This window comes from Thermobia domestica, chromosome 3 (assembly GCF_964235325.1).
Source record: "Thermobia domestica chromosome 3, izTheDome1.hap1.1, whole genome shotgun sequence".
Lineage (NCBI taxonomy): Eukaryota > Metazoa > Arthropoda > Insecta > Zygentoma > Lepismatidae > Thermobia > Thermobia domestica.
Genome location: NC_137456.1, coordinates 335665227 through 335686224, shown reverse-complemented (window position 1 = coordinate 335686224; position 20998 = coordinate 335665227). Strand labels below are relative to the sequence as shown.

Genomic DNA, 20998 nt, shown 5'->3' with positions numbered 1-20998 from the left:
TACATTTCCTACAAATGTTAATTCAAATTGTTTTAGTCTTGTATATTAGATGAGTTTCATTTTGGAATTCTAGGCAACATATTCGCACAACCCTCACTCTAGAACAGGATCTTGTAACACCATGTTTATAACAAAAATTTTGTTCCCTTTGATATAAAGAATAGTCTTACTATAGAGATATATTGTTGAAATTTTTCTAATAGACGCAAACAATAATAATAATAATAATAATAATAATAATAATAATAATAATAATAATACTTTATTTCGTTGGTGATATTCACGTGACATACCCCTCTGTTATCTTCAATATTGTCTACGACTCTCAATTTGTAGTTTAATTTGTAACAATTATGCATTCAGGATGTCTATAATTAAACAGTTCAGTAGTGGCGCTGCAACAAGAAGATCTAGCTAGAAGGCTAATCAAATAACATCCATTTCAGTTTTTTGCCTTGAAAAGATTTTTAAAGCGTTATTGATGTATATGAACATTTGCATTACATCTTAATTTATAGTTTCTGTGCTAAATTAATTAGTAGTTATATATTCCTCACAATTTCACGGATATATGTTTAATTAAATAAATTAAACTTTCGGTGTTCCATCGTATTTTATTTCCTTTAACAGACCTTTCAAAGGAAACTGGCTGCATTTCATTCATCACCTTTATTGGTGTTAATAATAGTTGCACCAGACAAGTAACATTCCTATATGCTACAAATGTTTGATCTGTCGCATAACAGTTCTATGACTGCAGTAATTATAGTTTACTAAATTATCCTTAATCTTCATTTGTTATAAGCTATAATTGGGACCCACAACATAAGTAAATGATGCTACTGTCTTTCACGCTAACGTCAAGATGGACAGCCCCCATTTCAAACATGCCCCATTCATCATACTCTTGCAAAATCTATCCACCTCCCTGTAAGTGGCAACGTTGCATTTTCATTTAACATTAGGCGCATAAAGAGTGTACAGCCCAAACAACTTTGAATTTTGATTAGGTTAGTTTAATACTGAAAGAAAAATGGTGGTATACTAGGCGATTTAGACAATTTTGCTAGTAGCAATTTAAGCTCGTGATATATATATATAATATAAATTCCGGGAAGCTTTTTGTTGTGGGGTGATTTCTCCATTGTTATTAAAACTTCAAAGTTTCTTTAATTGTATTCTCTTTCCACCCTTAGAAAAAAGTAGATGTAAACAAATCCACTTGACTACCAGTGAGTCAATGATCACTGATTGGTTGTTTATCTCACTGCACTAGTATCCTACCGCAATATAATCCCTATTAAAATAATAATTTCAAATAAAGATGTCTGAATTTATCCTGCATTTTGTGATAAACGCAATAGTATATTATTAAATTTTGTTTTGTTTCATTACAGACCATAAAAAATCACGTTGTAGAGAATATTATGGCAGCAGAAGCATTTAAGCCAGGTTTATACTACGACGTCCAAACGAGACAGAACCCGGTAGACATTGTTCGAAAGAACGGAAAGCTGAAGGTGAAGTGTCGGAGTATGAAGAACAGCACCGCATGGGTAAACAATGCACCTGCATGATTTTTATTCTCTTTTTTTCTGTTGCGTTGCACTTTTATTAACATTGCTTTGTTTACATGAAGTGCCTGATTTTACTTGACTTTGATTTGGTTAGTAGAATTTAGTTGACATCAAGTTCAAGCATTTCCTAATTTACATTTTCCTCCCAATAACTCAACACGGGTAACAAGATACGAAAATGACGTTGTACACTAACTTGAAAAGGTTCACTAAAGGGAAATGAAATCTTACGTATTTAAATTTTTAAAATTCCTCTGCACGTAGACTTCTAAGTTCTAGGATTTGTATTTGAAAATTAAACGCAAGTATTACAGTTAACGTACAATTACCATATGCCTCATCAGTAGTATGTTAAATAAAAGTAAAGTAAGTTCCTAATTATGTATTCATAACACGTAGTAAGCTGCTTTACTTTTTTGCATGTTAAAATCAAACTTGACATTGATGAATAGCTTTGAATTACATATTCCGTGGAGATGTTGTACTAATAATTGTTTTTACGGGCGGTCTTTTTTATAGTATGACAGTTTGAAGAATGGATACACCTTTTTTCCGGTGAAAAGAAATGTTAATTGGACAAGCAGAATACAGAAAAGACCTTTCGGAAATAAAATATGCAGATCACACACGTAGAACAAGGTAATTCATTAATATGCAGCACATGTAACGCGGCAGCTGCTGTTGGAGAATATGCTAGAAATTTTGATCGTCGGAATGAGTGAAAGAAAGTACTAGAAACTTCCAGATCTTTTTCTAAGCTTATTATTGTTGGAATAGGGGAAAGAACACACTCGAAACTTCTGGAAAGATTGAAGGGTATAAAAAATACTGATGCATTTGCATGATGTGTATATTTAGAAAGAATACAGCAGGAACATCAAGTGTTAAGTTTGCGAAGAAGATATTTTACTACTAGGAGAGATTAGAAGATTGGTAAGTACTAACGTTGTAGTTTTCTTGTATTATACTTGTTTACTTTTATATGGGAAAGGGACATATTGTAATTGTTTGGAGTATAAGGGGGACGGAACTGTTTGGTTTTATCGGGAATTGATTGCGGATTTTCCGGCATTGAAAATGATATGACTCGGTGTACTTTTATGGAATTATAACGTGACTAAGATATAGTATAATGTAATATGGAGGGTAGATGGAATCATCATTAATGATTGCACCGGGAATTGAACCAGAGCTTTTCCACGTGAAAAGCCGTACGACAAACATTTTGCTTAGCAGATGTTGTTACTTATATGTAGCTATGAATTGTGTAAGACATAACAGGTATATAAAAATATATTGTACAGAAAGTTAGCAGAATGCGCCCCCGGGACTCGAATTACTATTCTCCCACGTGGAGAACCGTACGACAATCATTTTGCTTGCAGTGCGAACTTGTTACTTATATATAGTTATGAATTGTGTAAGACATAACAGGTATATATAAATTATATTATACAGGAAGTTAGCAGAATGCGCCCCCGGGAATCGAATGAGTATTCTCCCAGGTGGAGAAAAGTACGCTAAATTTTATGCTTGAAGTGTGAACTTATTACTTATATGTAGCTATGAATTGTGTATGACATAACAGGTATATATAAATTATATTGTACAGAAAGTTAGCAGAATGCGCTCCCGGGAATCGAACCAGGGCTATTCCACGTGAAAAGCCGTACGATAAACCTTTTGCTTAGCAGATATTGTTACTTATATGTAGCTATGAATTGTGTAAGATATAACAGGTATATATAAATTATATTGTACAGAAAGTTAGCAGAATGCGCCCCCGGGAATTGAACCAGGGCTATCCCACGTGGAGAACCGTACGCTAATTTTTATGCTTGCAGTGTGAACTTGTTACTTATACATAGCTATGAATTGTGTATGACATAACAGGTATATATAAATTATATTGTACAGAAAGTTAGCAGAATGCGCCCCCGGGAATCGAACCAGGGCTATCCCACGTGGAGAACCGTACGCTTGCTTGCACTGTAGACTTTTCTCAGTTATAAATGGTATATTTTACAAACTTATATTGGATAGGTAGTTAACAGAATCTGCACCGCGAATCGAACCATGGCTCTCTTACATGCAAAGCCAATATTTTTGTAATTTGAAAAGTCGTAATACGGTAACTAATTGCATTTTTTTCTTTTCTGTTTTAGGTGCTGAAGCAAATAAGTGATAGAATCGAGAAAAGCAGAGAGCACGAAGGACGTGGATTGTAATTGGATCATCACTTAAACAGAGATAAACTAATATTTGGTAAGTATTATTATTATTATTATTATTATTATTATTATTATTATTATTATTATTATTATTATTATTATTATTATTATTGTAAACTTTTGTGTTTTGTTTCATAAACGCTAGTGTAACAATGAGGTTATATGGCGACAGAAAGTTTAACGTTACCGCAGATTGAACTTAAGGGTTTTTCATGTTGAAAGCTAATGCAATAAAAAGAGACCCGAGATTGTTTGAACATATTACCCAGGGCGAAATGTAGTAGTGAAGTTGAAAGGAAACTTTATACGTATATTTTGTAATTGGAAGTCGTAATACAGCAAGTAACTAATTCTTAATTTCTTTTATTGTTTTAGGTGGTGAAGGAAATAAAAAATCTTAATAGAAATACTGGAGAATAAACCTTATTTTCCTGAATTGTTTGCTGTTGAAATATAGCGGTGTTTTTTTAGTGAAAAGGAGTTATAGATTGGTTTTAAAACATGGATTCAATGAAACCGTTGGATCTTAGTACAAGAGGTGAAAGTGATTTTACAGAATTGTCATCTTTGCAGGGAACAGAGGTTTTATTCCAACCGGTGGTGATTTCGCACTTTCCACCACTGGAAACAGAAGTTACCCCGGCCAACTTGGATGTATTACCGGGAACAGAAGTTTCATCCCAACCGGTGGTGAGCCCACAACCTCCGCCATTGGAAACAGAAGTTTTCCCGTTACTTGATGTTGAAAACGAAATAGAAGAATATCCCCCTACACCTTCACCAACAGTGAGTAATTCCCCGGTGCAGAATTGGGAGTTGGAAGAATTTTTGAAGTTACTATGTGAGTGTATTGTGGAACGTACATCATTGGATTGTATAAATGAGTGTATAATATATTGGAAACCAGACGATATTTGTATTTGTATTGCATGCGTTTTTTTGGAAGGTGGACAGTTAAAGCATGATTGTTTGATGTTGGATACGGAATGTCTTGAACGGAAAGCTATAGAAACCATAACAAAAGTTGAGGTTCGTAAAGAATTATTATCAATTTACAGAAAAAAGCATGGACATTTGTTTTTGATTACATGGAATTTTATTGAACGTTTCCGAGATCTTGTGTGTGACTTTGAATACAGGCCCACTCTATTAAAAATTTTACTTGAAAAAGATTTTGGGAAATATAGTGAGGAAAAGATTTATTTTGTATTGCCTTGAAACATATTATTAAACAGAGAATTTGAATAAAATATTATTTCATTGTAATATATGACACAGAATGCATAGAACACTTTATTAAATGTAAGGAAAAAAATGTGTTTTACACATGCGCAGAAGCTTTTATTGTAGGTATATAAATAGATGTATCACACTTGAAAAAAGTATTTATTTGATTTGTTTTTGCTGAAGAGCAGAAAAATGAGTAACATGGAGACTGTTTATGTTTCACCTAGAGAAAAAGAAATTCAGCGTGAAAAACGAAAAACCTATACTGTTAATTCAGCCGTCTGACCCCGATTTGCCAGATGAATTACGTGATAAAGTGAGAATCATATATCCAACACAGGAAATAGAAGAAGTGTATTATTTTAGACGTTATAATAGATATAATGATGAAATACTCCCGGAAAGTGATGATGATGACAGTGTTTTAAATATTAACTGTTTTGAACTGGAAGCCAATGAGTGCGAGTGTACTAGTGAAACTATTAGTCATACATGTGTTATACAATTATTTAATAAGTACACACCAAATTCAGTATTATTATGTGAAGCATGTGTTGAACATAATGTAAATGAAAAAGATCACAACTGTTTGTTGCAGTATGATTACGAATTATTACAAAAGGTGTGGACGATCTTAATTAAACGTGAAATGAGAGAGAAAATCTATAAACTTTATTTAAAGAAGCATTTTAAAGATTATAATATTAAGAACACTTATACTTTGGAGAAAAAATTTAATCTGGTATATGAATACATTACAGAGTGTGATTGTTATATCAAAGAAATAGTAGAAATGTTTTTAGAGAAAGATAAACAATTATTTAATTTTGTAAATGAACACTGAGACACTGTAGCATATGCATTTGATTGTGTATGAATAGAAGAACATATTTAACCTCATATATATATATATTAGGGCTAAATACTTTGATGTAAGTTGAGAAATTACAAATTGTTACAGAGAATTGAACTGTTATCTATATTATTTTATAAATGGATCAATTTGTAGTATTGTAATATTAAGAATTTAATAGATTACAAACATTGGACTAACACATGTAAATAATAGTTAGAGCTAAAATACTGAATTACTGGCAACTGAATTGTCAGTGAGAGTAATGTATTTTAAAGAAATAAACTGATATTAGAAAAAAATAATCTTAGTTGTTTGTATGCTATATGAAGAAACTAGTGTTTAAGAAGAATATGGTAGGAAACTTAAACTATTTAATACTTTATTTTAGATTTTTAGAGACATTACCAACGTAAGTAAATGATGAACTATTGTCGATTGAACGGGAATCACTGAGGTTGATACCTTGTGTTTAGTTTATGATATGAAGACTTTAACATTCTTGTTTACACAGTTACTTTTAAATGAATACTACATATAATCTTGTATGCAGAATGGATTGAATTAAGGGCATACTTACGCGAGGGATTCATTGGATGCGGACCACATTTAAAACTTTATAACCCAACAAACATTTCAACACTTTCTTAAGAGAATTATGGTTGCAGTAGGAGAGAAATGTGTGATATACTGTAGAAAACTCGATGTTACAGTACCCTTGTACTCTTTATGTCTTATAAAAAGAAGTTAGTGTACTCTTTTGCTGAGAATATAGATGACAATATTGCAACTAGAATAATGTTACTTCAATAATGCTTAAACGCAGTCACTGTTAGTGCAGAATCCACCCTCCAACAATTTTCAGGATGTGCAGACCCTTACTTGGTATATGATTTTAAAAAGAATAAACATTGTACGGTAACCTCTTGAAACTTGTAGACCCACAGTGAGGTATAGTCGGATATGGGGGAGGGCACGGTGACTCAGTGGTAGAAGAGATTTTGATGTTTGTGATTTAAAAACCGAGCAAGTGAACTTTGTGGTGGACAACATCTCTTTTCTCCTGGTACTTCCATTTCCTACATTTATTTAATGGCTTAAATAGCTTATCCGATCTTTCTCTTTTGTAATAGAATCATTGCAAGGCTATGATCATACCTTATAATTATTATTAAATAATCCTTATTGAAGGTTTAATTTACTTCATGATTTCCTTGGAACAATAAAAATTTTTTGCTTGAGATGGATTGTTTTCTCAGGGAGGAAATGTTAGAATCATGAGAACTTGCTTACATGCTGCGTGCCAAACATAATAAGCCCTTGGCGGGCTAAGATCGAACCATGGACCCATCACGCGCCAGAGGTGAACGATTTGAAGGCGATGAAGAATATTTTATAATCCCACAGTAGTATTAATAATTGTTTGAGATTCTTAGTATACTATGTGATACAAAGGTTACACGAATTTTATTTTGTTCTTTTTGAACTAATGTTTAAGAGGACCAGAAGGATAGATTTCAAGAACCACCTATGGTTCAAGGATTACAGTTTTAAATTTTACAGCTTTATACACATGCATTCAAAATTATATGGCCATTAGATGGTTGTATAAGATTCTTGTTGGACTTGATTTGATTTGAGTTTAACGTTTCTTTTCATCAGCGAAGCTATATGAGACGTGGACCTACTGATTAACGTGGAATCCGAATCACATGAGCTCCCGCCGGCAATCGAACATGGGTAGACTTTTGTTGGAATAAATGTTTTCGCTGGAACCTTTTTTTTTAAATTTAATGTAAAACTTTAAACAGAATGAAGAAAATAAGAACATACTGAGGTGAAATAAACTTGAAAACTCCCACCGTGCAAAAGAATTAAGGAAAACAGCCTCTGTTTTCAAGCTGAGACTATCCATGGTTGAGATTGACCACCAAATATAACGATTATTTTTCTCAGATATGCTCAGTTTGTATGCTTATGCCAGTAGCTAAAACTGGAAAAGTGAACCAGGTAGTGTTTGCAAAATGTATCTCCTCACGTCCAAGTCTATCAATTCGCTGACGACACAGCATTTCTAACAACGGCTCGTACTATCCAACGTATCAACAGACTAATGCAGCCAGCCATCAACACATTTGTCCACTGGTGTGACTTAATCTCAGAACATGTGCAATTGTGATGGACATAAACTTTTCATCCACACCTGTATCGCCCTCCTATAATGCAACTAGATAGTTCGTTCGTTTATTATAGTTTAAGTTGAATGCTTGTTCCGATGAAATTTCGAAAAAGTATTAACAGTCCAGATAAAGAAACATTTCGTCTTTTGAAAGTTCATGTCGTTAATTTTAATACCAACAGATGTTTCGTGAAGTTGTTGTTGTTGTCCACCAGCCCCACTACCCATGGAATTTTTGTCCATCACAATTGCACATGTTCTGAGATTAAGTCACACCAGTGGACAAATGTGTTGATGGCTGGCTGCATTAGTCTGTTGATACGTTGGATAGTACGAGCCGTTGTTAGAAATGCTGTGTCGTCAGCGAATTGATAGACTTGGACGTGAGGAGATACATTTTGCAAACACTACCTGGTTCACTTTTCCAGTTTTAGCTACTGGCATAAGCATACAAAGTGAGCATATCTGAGAAAAATAATCGTTATATTTGGTGGTCAATCTCAACCATGGATAGTCTCAGCTTGAAAACAGAGGCTGTTTTCCTTAATTCTTTTGCACGGTGGGAGTTTTCAAGTTTATTTCACCTCAGTATGTTCTTATTTTCTTCATTCTGTTTAAAGTTTTACATTAAATTAAAAAAAAAGGTTCCAGCGAAAACATTTATTCCAACAAAAGTCTACCCATGTTCGATTGCCGGCGGGAGCTCATGTGATTCGGATTCCACGTTAATCAGTAGGTCCACGTCTCATATAGCTTCGCTGATGAAAAGAAACGTTAAACTCAAATCAAATCAAGTCCAACAAGAATCTTATACAACCATCTAATGGCCATATAATTTTGAATGCATGTGTATAAAGCTGTAAAATTTAAAACTGTAATCCTTGAACCATAGGTGGTTCTTGAAATCTATCCTTCTGGTCCTCTTAAACATTAGTTCAAAAAGAACAAAATAAAATTCGTGTAACCTGTGTATCACATAGTATACTAAGAATCTCAAACAATTATTAATACTACTGTGGGATTATAAAATATTCTTCATCGCCTTCAAATCGTTCACCTCTGGCGCGTGATGGGTCCATGGTTCGATCTTAGCCCGCCAAGGGCTTATTATGTTTGGCACGCAGCATGTAAGCAAGTTCTCATGATTCTAACATTTCCTCCCTGAGAAAACAATCCATCTCAAGCAAAAAATTTTTATTGTTCCAAGGAAATCATGAAGTAAATTAAACCTTCAATAAGGATTATTTAATAATAATTATAAGGTATGATCATAGCCTTGCAATGATTCTATTACAAAAGAGAAAGATCGGATAAGCTATTTAAGCCATTAAATAAATGTAGGAAATGGAAGTACCAGGAGAAAAGAGATGTTGTCCACCACAAAGTTCACTTGCTCGGTTTTTAAATCACAAACATCAAAATCTCTTCTACCACTGAGTCACCGTGCCCTCCCCCATATCCGACTATACCTCACTGTGGGTCTACAAGTTTCAAGAGGTTACCGTACAATGTTTATTCTTTTTAAAATCATATACCAAGTAAGGGTCTGCACATCCTGAAAATTGTTGGAGGGTGGATTCTGCACTAACAGTGACTGCGTTTAAGCATTATTGAAGTAACATTATTCTAGTTGCAATATTGTCATCTATATTCTCAGCAAAAGAGTACACTAACTTCTTTTTATAAGACATAAAGAGTACAAGGGTACTGTAACATCGAGTTTTCTACAGTATATCACACATTTCTCTCCTACTGCAACCATAATTCTCTTAAGAAAGTGTTGAAATGTTTGTTGGGTTATAAAGTTTTAAATGTGGTCCGCATCCAATGAATCCCTCGCGTAAGTATGCCCTTAATTCAATCCATTCTGCATACAAGATTATATGTAGTATTCATTTAAAAGTAACTGTGTAAACAAGAATGTTAAAGTCTTCATATCATAAACTAAACACAAGGTATCAACCTCAGTGATTCCCGTTCAATCGACAATAGTTCATCATTTACTTACGTTGGTAATGTCTCTAATAATCTAAAATAAAGTATTAAATAGTTTAAGTTTCCTACCATATTCTTCTTAAACACTAGTTTCTTCATATAGCATACAAACAACTAAGATTATTTTTTCTAATATCAGTTTATTTCTTTAAAATACATTACTCTCACTGACAATTCAGTTGCCAGTAATTCAGTATTTTAGCTCTAACTATTATTAACATGTGTTAGTCCAATGTTTGTAATCTATTAAATTCTTAATATTACAATACTACAAATTGATCCATTTATAAAATAATATAGATAACAGTTCAATTCTCTGTAACAATTTGTAATTTCTCAACTTACATCAAAGTATTTAGCCCTAATATATATATATATATGAGGTTAAATATGTTCTTCTATTCATACACAATCAAATGCATATGCTACAGTGTCTCAGTGTTCATTTACAAAATTAAATAATTGTTTATCTTTCTCTAAAAACATTTCTACTATTTCTTTGATATAACAATCACACTCTGTAATGTATTCATATACCAGATTAAATTTTTTCTCCAAAGTATAAGTGTTCTTAATATTATAATCTTTAAAATGCTTCTTTAAATAAAGTTTATAGATTTTCTCTCTCATTTCACGTTTAATTAAGATCGTCCACACCTTTTGTAATAATTCGTAATCATACTGCAACAAACAGTTGTGATCTTTTTCATTTACATTATGTTCAACACATGCTTCACATAATAATACTGAATTTGGTGTATACTTATTAAATAATTGTATAACACATGTATGACTAATAGTTTCACTAGTACACTCGCACTCATTGGCTTCCAGTTCAAAACAGTTAATATTTAAAACACTGTCATCATCATCACTTTCCGGGAGTATTTCATCATTATATCTATTATAACGTCTAAAATAATACACTTCTTCTATTTCCTGTGTTGGATATATGATTCTCACTTTATCACGTAATTCATCTGGCAAATCGGGGTCAGACGGCTGAATTAACAGTATAGGTTTTTCGTTTTTCACGCTGAATTTCTTTTTCTCTAGGTGAAACATAAACAGTCTCCATGTTACTCATTTTTCTGCTCTTCAGCAAAAACAAATCAAATAAATACTTTTTTCAAGTGTGATACATCTATTTATATACCTACAATAAAAGCTTCTGCGCATGTGTAAAACACATTTTTTTCCTTACATTTAATAAAGTGTTCTATGCATTCTGTGTCTTATATTACAATCAAATAATATTTTATTCAAATTCTCTGTTTAATAATATGTTTCAAGGCAATACAAAATAAATCTTTTCCTCACTATATTTCCCAAAATCTTTTTCTAGTAAAATTTTTAATAGAGTGGGCCTGTATTCAAAGTCACACACAAGATCTCGGAAACGTTCAATAAAATTCCATGTAATCAAAAACAAATGTCCATGCTTTTTTCTGTAAATTGATAATAATTCTTTACGAACCTCAACTTTTGTTATGGTTTCTATAGTTTTCCGTTCAAGACATTCCGTATCCAACATCAAACAATCATGCTTTAACTGTCCACCTTCCAAAAAAACGCATGCAATACAAATACAAATATCGTCTGGTTTCCAATATATTATACACTCATTTATACAATCCAATGATGTACGTTCCACAATACACTCACATAGTAACTTCAAAAATTCTTCCAACTTCCAATTCTGCACCGGGGAATTACTCACTGTTGGTGAAGGTGTAGGGGGATATTCTTCTATTTCGTTTTCAACATCAAGTAACGGGAAAACTTCTGTTTCCAATGGCGGAGGTTGTGGGCTCACCACCGGTTGGGATGAAACTTCTGTTCCCGGTAATACATCCAAGTTGGCCGGGGTAACTTCTGTTTCCAGTGGTGGAAAGTGCGAAATCACCACCGGTTGGAATAAAACCTCTGTTCCCTGCAAAGATGACAATTCTGTAAAATCACTTTCACCTCTTGTACTAAGATCCAACGGTTTCATTGAATCCATGTTTTAAAACCAATCTATAACTCCTTTTCACTAAAAAAAAAACACCGCTATATTTCAAAAGCAAACAATTCAGGAAAATAAGGTTTATTCTCCAGTATTTCTATTAAGATTTTTTATTTCCTTCACCACCTAAAACAATAAAAGAAATTAAGAATTAGTTACTTGCTGTATTACGACTTCCAATTACAAAATATACGTATAAAGTTTCCTTTCAACTTCACTACTACATTTCGCCCTGGGTAATATGTTCAAACAATCTCGGGTCTCTTTTTATTGCATTAGCTTTCAACATGAAAAACCCTTAAGTTCAATCTGCGGTAACGTTAAACTTTCTGTCGCCATATAACCTCATTGTTACACTAGCGTTTATGAAACAAAACACAAAAGTTTACAATAATAATAATAATAATAATAATAATAATAATAATAATAATAATAATAATAATACTTACCAAATATTAGTTTATCCCTGTTTAAGTGATGATCCAATTACAATCCACGTCCTTCGTGCTCTCTGCTTTTCTCGATTCTATCACTTATTTGCTTCAGCACCTAAAACAGAAAAGAAAAAAATGCAATTAGTTACCGTATTACGACCTTTCAAATTACAAAAATATTGGCTTTGCATGTAAGAGAGCCATGGTTCGATTCGCGGTGCAGATTCTGTTAACTACCTATCCAATATAAGTTTGTAAAATATACCATTTATAACTGAGAAAAGTCTACAGTGCAAGCAAGCGTACGGTTCTCCACGTGGGATAGCCCTGGTTTGATTCCCGGGGGCGCATTCTGCTAACTTTCTGTACAATATAATTTATATATACCTGTTATGTCATACACAATTCATAGCTATGTATAAGTAACAAGTTCACACTGCAAGCATAAAAATTAGCGTACGGTTCTCCACGTGGGATAGCCCTGGTTCAATTCCCGGGGGCGCATTCTGCTAACTTTCTGTACAATATAATTTATATATACCTGTTATATCTTACACAATTCATAGCTACATATAAGTAACAATATCTGCTAAGCAAAAGGTTTATCGTACGGCTTTTCACGTGGAATAGCCCTGGTTCGATTCCCGGGAGCGCATTCTGCTAACTTTCTGTACAATATAATTTATATATACCGGTTATGTCATACACTATTCATAGCTACATATAAGTAATAAGTTCACACTTCAAGCATAAAATTTATCGTACGGTTCTTCACCTGGGAGAATACTCATTCGATTCCCGGGGGCGCATTCTGCTAACTTCCTGTACAATATAATTTATATATACCTGTTATGTCTTACACAATTCATAACTATATATAAGTAACAAGTTCGCACTGCAAGCAAGATGATTGTCGTACGGTTCTCCACGTGGGAGAATAGTAATTCGAGTCCCGGGGGCGCATTCTGCTAACTTTCTGTACAATATATTTTTATATACCTGTTATGTCTTACACAATTCATAGCTACATATAATTAACAACATCTGCTAAGCAAAATGTTTGTCGTACGGCTTTTCACGTGGAAAAGCTCTGGTTCAATTCCCGGTGCAATCATTAATGATGATTCCATCTACCCTCCATATTACATTATACTATATCTTAGTCACGTTATAATTCCATAAAAGTACACCGAGTCATATCATTTTCAATGCCGGAAAATCCGCAATCAATTCCCGATAAAACCAAACAGTTCCGTCCCCCTTATACTCCAAACAATTACAATATGTCCCTTTCCCATATAAAAGTAAACAAGTATAATACAAGAAAACTACAACGTTAGTACTTACCAATCTTCCAATCTCTCCTAGTAGTAAAATATCTTCTTCGCAAACTTAACACTTGATGTTCCTGCTGTATTCTTTCTAAATATACACATCATGCAAATGCATCAGTATTTTTTATACCCTTCAATCTTTCCAGAAGTTTCGTGTGTGTTCTTTCCCCTATTCCAACAATAATAAGCTTAGAAAAAGATCTGGAAGTTTCTAGTACTTTCTTTCACTCATTCCGACGATCAAAATTTCTAGCATATTCTCCAACAGCAGCTGCCGCGTTACATGTGCTGCATATTAATGAATTACCTTGTTCTACGTGTGTGATCTGCATATTTTATTTCCGAAAGGTCTTTTCTGTATTCTGCTTGTCCAATTAACATTTCTTTTCACCGGAAAAAAGGTGTATCCATTCTTCAAACTGTCATACTATAAAAAAGACCGCCCGTAAAAACAATTATTAGTACAACATCTCCACGGAATATGTAATTCAAAGCTATTCATCAATGTCAAGTTTGATTTTAACATGCAAAAAAGTAAAGCAGCTTACTACGTGTTATGAATACATAATTAGGAACTTACTTTACTTTTATTTAACATACTACTCTCATCTAGCCATACATCGATAATTCAGACATTTACACTCGGGAGGAAAAATGAACTCTTCGAAAAGCTCGTCGTTGGCTGCTGATGCCTTCAGGTCGTTGAAAGCACTCAGCGGTTGCCACGACACGTCAATAAGCAAGTGCCATGCAGTCGTAACTGATTGGAAAAGTGTAGGGGCGTTCACTAAATTCCAACGCAACATTAAGTCCACGTGCTACCTGGTCAGCGAGAGTTGGGCCAGGCCGGTAGTAAAAGCTACGGAAATGTAGCATGTGTTTAGCAGGGGCGTCATTTAGGGGGGCAGGGAGGGGCATTTCCCCTAAGTTTGATATATATATATATATATATATATATATATATATATATATATATATATATATATATATATATATATATATATTATCAATAAAGTAGTAGTAAGTCAGTGAAAAACGTGAAATTTTACTTATATCAAGGGGTCTTGCCCCCCCAAGCCAAATTTGAAATGACGCAACTGGTATTTAGTAATAAAACTAATAAAACTTATCACCATAACTAAAACATGCAAACACAATTCTCTACTATGGACTTCAGACGTTCCATCACAACGTATTAACATGATACTTACATAAAGCTCAAGATTGACTGTGTTATGTTATCAATTAACTCCTAAAGTATGATATTTCAACCTGAATATCTCCAAAACTAAAGTTATTTGAAAGTAAAGAAGTTATTTTTTCTCCATTAGTCATGTTAAGCAGTAGCATACACATAATTTAATCAGAAAAGTTCAAGTTCCAAAATTCATATTATTTCAGGATTTATTTATATCTTAGTATGTAAATACTTATTTTTTCATATCTTGTTCAAGAAGGGGTTAAAACCGGAATCCCCCTTCCGTACGCCACTGATGTCAGTTAGTGATAGAGTAACTTTTTGAGATGTGTGACTAAAATACTCTGGTTGTTAAAAGAGAAGAATTAAGCACTTGGTATTAAGAAAAAATGCAATGAAAACTCAAGCAGCAGCTGAATTTTCCTTACTTCCTATTAATAAATCACAACATAAATAATGGAAAACAATTCTCTGTATTTGTTACCGTATTGTTGATCGTTGTTTCTCATCCGTATAATGGGAAATAATTATGATTTCAAAATTTTTCTAGGGGAACAATTTAAATATATGAGCCATGAAAAGTACTGAAAAAATATTGGTAACCCATATTGAGCAAGATCGGAGATATGGCCTCGGGGAGAATCTTCTCAGGCCACTTCCTGAAATCATCCTTGGTAGTAACAGAACTGTGTATTCTTGTCTCAGACTCCTGTCAAGGATGGGTCTATCTAATGAACCTATCGATTTCAGACATCTAGAGACGAGGTCTAACCTTCTGAACCCGTCTATTTAGAAAAAATGAATTCCCCTTTGAAAGAAAAGTATCTGATTCACTGGGCTTTACAACATTTAAAAGAAAAGGAGTTCCATTAGTCACACTATTTAAAAAAAAATGCTTAAAAAATCAATGTCTTTTCAGATGTAATAGACTAACACTGGACAAATATTTTATATCAGACCAGAAGCGTCCAAACTCGTAAATCCAGAAGTAGTGTTCAGTTATTGAGCAAGATCCCCATTAAAATTAGTAAGTTTGAGTTCGAGAAACTGCGATACTCATAGAAATCAGAGAGCTCAGGCACCATCAAAGTTAATAACCGTGAATCCCATTGAAGTTAGAGGCCACAAGCTCCATCAAAATTACTGAGCGTGAGTTCCATTGAAGTTGGTGAGCGCGAATCCCATCGAAATTTGTGGGAGCGAGTCCCATCGAAGTTAGTATGCGCGTATCCCTTGGAAGTTAGTGACCACGAGTCCCATAAAGTCAGTATGCGCGTATCCCGTGGAAGTTAGTGAGCGGGAGTCCCATCGAAGTTAGTAAGCGCGAGTCCTATGCAAGTTAGTGAGCGCAAGCTGAGATATCCAAAAGGTGACCAGACTAATATTTGAGAGAAGTGGATATGACTGTGCACTTCGTCAAATATTATTAGACTTTAAGAGAGCTGTTTTCTAGGATCTGGATCAGAGTTATACGTATTCATTGTTGAGGGCGGATAAAGGTAACACATTTGTTTCACTTTCTAATTTACTTATTTATGAATTTTACGCGCTATGGTTCTGTCCTATAGGCTAACGGAAACGACCATAAATAAGTAACGTTCATGAAATAAACAGTAAAAGGGCAACACAAGGGTTATGCATTGAAAGATATTCAGCTTGTCATATACACTGCTTTTGTTGCCAATACTACAACAAAAGGCTATGGCTTTGAGGAGATACAGCACCCACCCTACAACCCAGATTTAACACTTGAGCTTTTGCAACAACAGCCGTATGAACTGGAGTATTGTCATGCAGAAAGCGAGTTCAGTGCACATCGACTCATTCAAATGACTTTCTTCAGCGAACTGGCGCAATTAGACAGTTGGAACTGATACATTATTTCTTGCACAGGTGGCACTATATGCTATGAACTGTTTATTACAAGTAACGCGATATTTCAGTTTCAGAATCGGAAATGTTTCGAAATACTCTCGCATTTCCTATGCGAGTGACGTATATAGCCTATCTTCGACTTTTCCACCCACCACTAACAATAGTCAATATCATACGGATAAAAATCCAACTTCACACCAAATTGCGTTCGCAAACCTCAACCTCATGTGGAACAGGAACATGACCCAGATCATTGCGATATTCATAAGAGACACATTTTTACCAGTGGACATTCTGTAGAATATTAGACATCCCATTATATCCCAGAAACAAGACTTTCTGCGAGATTCTTGTGGGATGGTTTTTGTTCTACCATCTACATCAGTAATAGAATAAAATTTGAATATCCAAATATTGTCTTGTATCAGGCATATCCCATTAAAGTCCAAAGCAATTTCCGTGTAAATTTCCATTATTCCCCAAGTTTCTACTGACAGGCATCCCATTCAAATCCAAGGGGAGTCCCATGCATATTTTAAATACCTTTTGAACTTCTACTGTGAGAGAAACATTCCACTAAAATTCAAACGAAGCACCATGGATATTTATTTATTTATTTATTTAACAATCACCAGATACAGTTCAGAGGCCATTTTACAGCTCAGAGGCCCATGAATCCAACAACAATAACAATGGAAAGGATTTGGGAAGGTATCGGCCAGGGCCTGTTTAGTAGGTACCATCCCGGCATTTGCCTGGTAGGACTGAGGGAAACCCTGGAAAACCTCAGTCAGGATGGTCGGCAGCGGGAATCGAACCCACCGAATGCGAAGCTAACGCTCTACCACTTGAGCTACTTGGCTCCTCAAGGTTTCTACTGCCAATAGACATCCCTTTAAGATCTAAAGTAATTCCCATGGATAATTCCATCATCCTTAAAGTTTCTACTGCGACAGGGACATTCGATTGAAATCTGAAGAAAACCCCATAAATGTTTTCGATATCTTTAAAAGTTCTACTGTGACAGAAACTTTCCATTGAAATTCAAAGGAATTCCCGTGAAAATTTCCATCATTTTTAATGTTTCTATTTTGATAGATATCCCATTGAGAGGAAATGGAATTCTTATGGCTACTTCCATTATCCTTAAAGTTTCTAATATGATAGGTATTCCATTGAAATGAAAATGAATTCCCATGGATAATTCCATCATCCTTAAAGTTTCTACTGCGACAGGGGCATTCGATTGAAATCCGAAGGATATCCCACGAATGTTTTCAATATCTTTAAAAGTTCTACTGTGACAGAAACTTTCCATTGAAATTCAAAGGAACTCACATGAATATTTCCATTATCCTTAAGTTTCTCCTGTAATAAGCATTCCATTGAAATTCAAAGGAATTCCCGTGAAAATTTCCATCATTTTTAATGTTTCTATTTTGATAGATATCCCATTGAGAGGAAATGGAATTCTTATGGCTACTTCCATTATCCTTAAAGTTTCTAATATGATAGGTATTCCATTGAAATGAAAATGAATTCCCATGGATAATTCCATCATCCTTAAAGTTTCTACTGCGACAGGGGCATTCGATTGAAATCCGAAGGATATCCCACGAATGTTTTCAATATCTTTAAAAGTTCTACTGTGACAGAAACTTTCCATTGAAATTCAAAGGAACTCACATGAATATTTCCATTATCCTTAAGTTTCTCCTGTAATAAGCATTCCATTGAAATTCAAAGGAATTCCCGTGGAAATTTCCATCATTTTTAATGTTTCTATTTTGATAGATATCCCATTGAGAGGAAATGGAATTTTTATGGCTACTTCCATTATCCTTAAAGTTTCTAATATGATAGGTATTCCATTGAAATGAAAATGAATTCCCATGGATAATTCCATCATCCTTAAAGTTTCTACTGCGACAGGGGCATTCGATTGAAATCCGAAGGATATCCCACGAATGTTTTCAATATCTTTAAAAGTTCTACTGTGACAGAAACTTTCCATTGAAATTCAAAGGAACTCACATGAATATTTCCATTATCCTTAAGTTTCTCCTGTAATAAGCATTCCATTGAAATTCAAAGGAATTCCCGTGGAAATTTCCATCATTTTTAATGTTTCTATTTTGATAGATATCCCATTGAGAGGAAATGGAATTCTTATGGCTACTTCCATTATCCTTAAAGTTTCTAATATGATAGGTATTCCATTGAAATGAAAATGAATTCCCATGGATAATTCCATCATCCTTAAAGTTTCTACTGCGACAGGGGCATTCGATTGAAATCCGAAGGATATCCCACGAATGTTTTCAATATCTTTAAAAGTTCTACTGTGACAGAAACTTTCCATTGAAATTCAAAGGAACTCACATGAATATTTCCATTATCCTTAAGTTTCTCCTGTAATAAGCATTCCATTGAAATTCAAAGGAATTCCCGTGGAAATTTCCATCATTTTTAATGTTTCTATTTTGATAGATATCCCATTGAGAGGAAATGGAATTCTTATGGCTACTTCCATTATCCTTAAAGTTTCTAATATGACAGGTATTCCATTGAAATCAAAATGAATTCCCATGGACATTTCCGTTATCTTTAAAGTCTCTACTATGATAGGCATATCTCATTGAAATGCAAGGAAGATCTTATGGATATTTCCATTATTCTTAAAATTTCTGCTGTGAACCTGAATGTTTCATTACAGATATGAAGTCTCTGTAAGGTCCAAAGGACATTCCGTGCTATGTGGGATAGTATTCTTGCTTGTTAACTTCAATGGAAGTAGCGTTCGCACGGACTTCCTCTCGCTAACCTCAATGGTACTTGCACTTACTCATACACCGTCTCGCAAAGTTTTAATGGTACTATTGTTCCATCAGAATTTCTCTTGCTAACCTCAATGAAGTCTAGTCTCTCTTGAACTTAGTCTCGCTAAGCTTAATGAAACAAGTGCTACCTCAGAGTCTGTCTCGCTAACCTTAATGGGACTTGGAAGCGCATGGATTCTGTCTCGCCAGTGCTATCTCAGAATTTCTCTCGCCAATCTCAATGGAGCCTCTTAACTCACGGAGTCCATCTCGCTAAACTTAATGAGGATCCTATACACAGGCTCCCTCTATGCAAGTTCAATGGGGCTTGCACTTAATGAAAAGGTTAGGGTCAGTTCAGAGCGAGCTGCAGATTCATGAGTTTGCATATGTCATTATCGTATGAATTACAATGGTTAAACTTACATACAACAATACATATAGTATATATTGTTATAATGAAAGGTAAGTCAAGATGTTTAAACAACTGTTTTCTTTGTTTTCAGGTGAATGATGCCACGGTGATCAACAGTGACATTTTGAACACAAATGGTGTAATTCATGTGATTAACAGAGTATTACTTCCTGATCAGAATCTTCGAGGTTGAAAAACAAAGGGAATTGTATTTGTTTTCATTGATCAAGAAACGGAGTGAAAAGAAGAAGAAGAAGAAGAAGAATAAAACTAATAAACAGAAAGAGAAAACAGAAAGCCTCAAATCCTCTCACTGCCACTTTTACAAAATTTATGTTTAATTAAAAAAAACTACAATGCATTTTATAAAAATTCTCATATTTGTAAATTTTTGCACAAAACAATATACTAGATACATGTCATCTTATTCGAATCAGTTCTCATGTTTTATTTGCGTTGGGAAGAAATTCGTATACAGGACTCGATTCCATCTAGACAGTAACCAGTTGCGAGAGAAAAATATTCTCTAGAAAGGAATCAACTTGTAAGTCTAAATTCGACTACCGAGCATTATAAAATGTATTATAAAGTGTGTGTGTGTGTGTGTGTGTGTGTGTGTGTGTGTGTGGAAAATCTTTTCTCACAAAATGACCAGTTTTACTTTTGATAAGCACTCTTTTTCTCTCATATATTTTTTTTATTTGCAATATATTCATTTGCGATTTGACTTAGTTTAATAATAATAATAAATGCTCAAATGTGTGAACTTCCTTTATTGAACCTACCCCTCCGAAGAGCTGATATTATTATTATTATTAGTAGTAGTAGTAGTAGTATTAGCAGTAGTAGTAGT

The 20998-nt window shown here is 34.1% G+C and overlaps 1 protein-coding gene across 2 annotated transcripts; it reads left to right on the top strand.

Annotated features, from left to right (window-relative positions):
- The first annotated feature begins 1401 nt into the window (after positions 1 to 1401).
- LOC145681998 (protein sll1483-like) lies at positions 1402 to 20546 on the top strand. Of its 2 annotated transcripts, none has more exons than XM_081753601.1 (2): positions 1402 to 1520; positions 20237 to 20546. In XM_081753601.1, exons 1-2 carry the CDS (start codon positions 1428 to 1430, stop codon positions 20336 to 20338), a joined length of 195 nt encoding a protein of 64 aa, XP_081609727.1. In that variant the 5' UTR covers positions 1402 to 1427; the 3' UTR covers positions 20339 to 20546. The 2 variants fall into 2 exon arrangements, with proteins under 2 accessions (XP_081609727.1, XP_081609726.1); XM_081753600.1 differs by having other exon boundaries at positions 1402 to 1556.
- Positions 20547 to 20998: the final 452 nt, after the last annotated feature.

Bases quoted from the DNA above. Each gene is read 5' to 3' on its own strand.
- LOC145681998 (XM_081753600.1), top strand. From the start codon at position 1,428: ATGGCAGCAGAAGCATTTAAGCCAGGTTTATACTACGACGTCCAAACG. The intron at 1,557-20,236 runs GTAAACAATGCA...CTTTGTTTTCAG, and splicing joins TGAAGAACAGCACCGCATGG to GTGAATGATGCCACGGTGAT.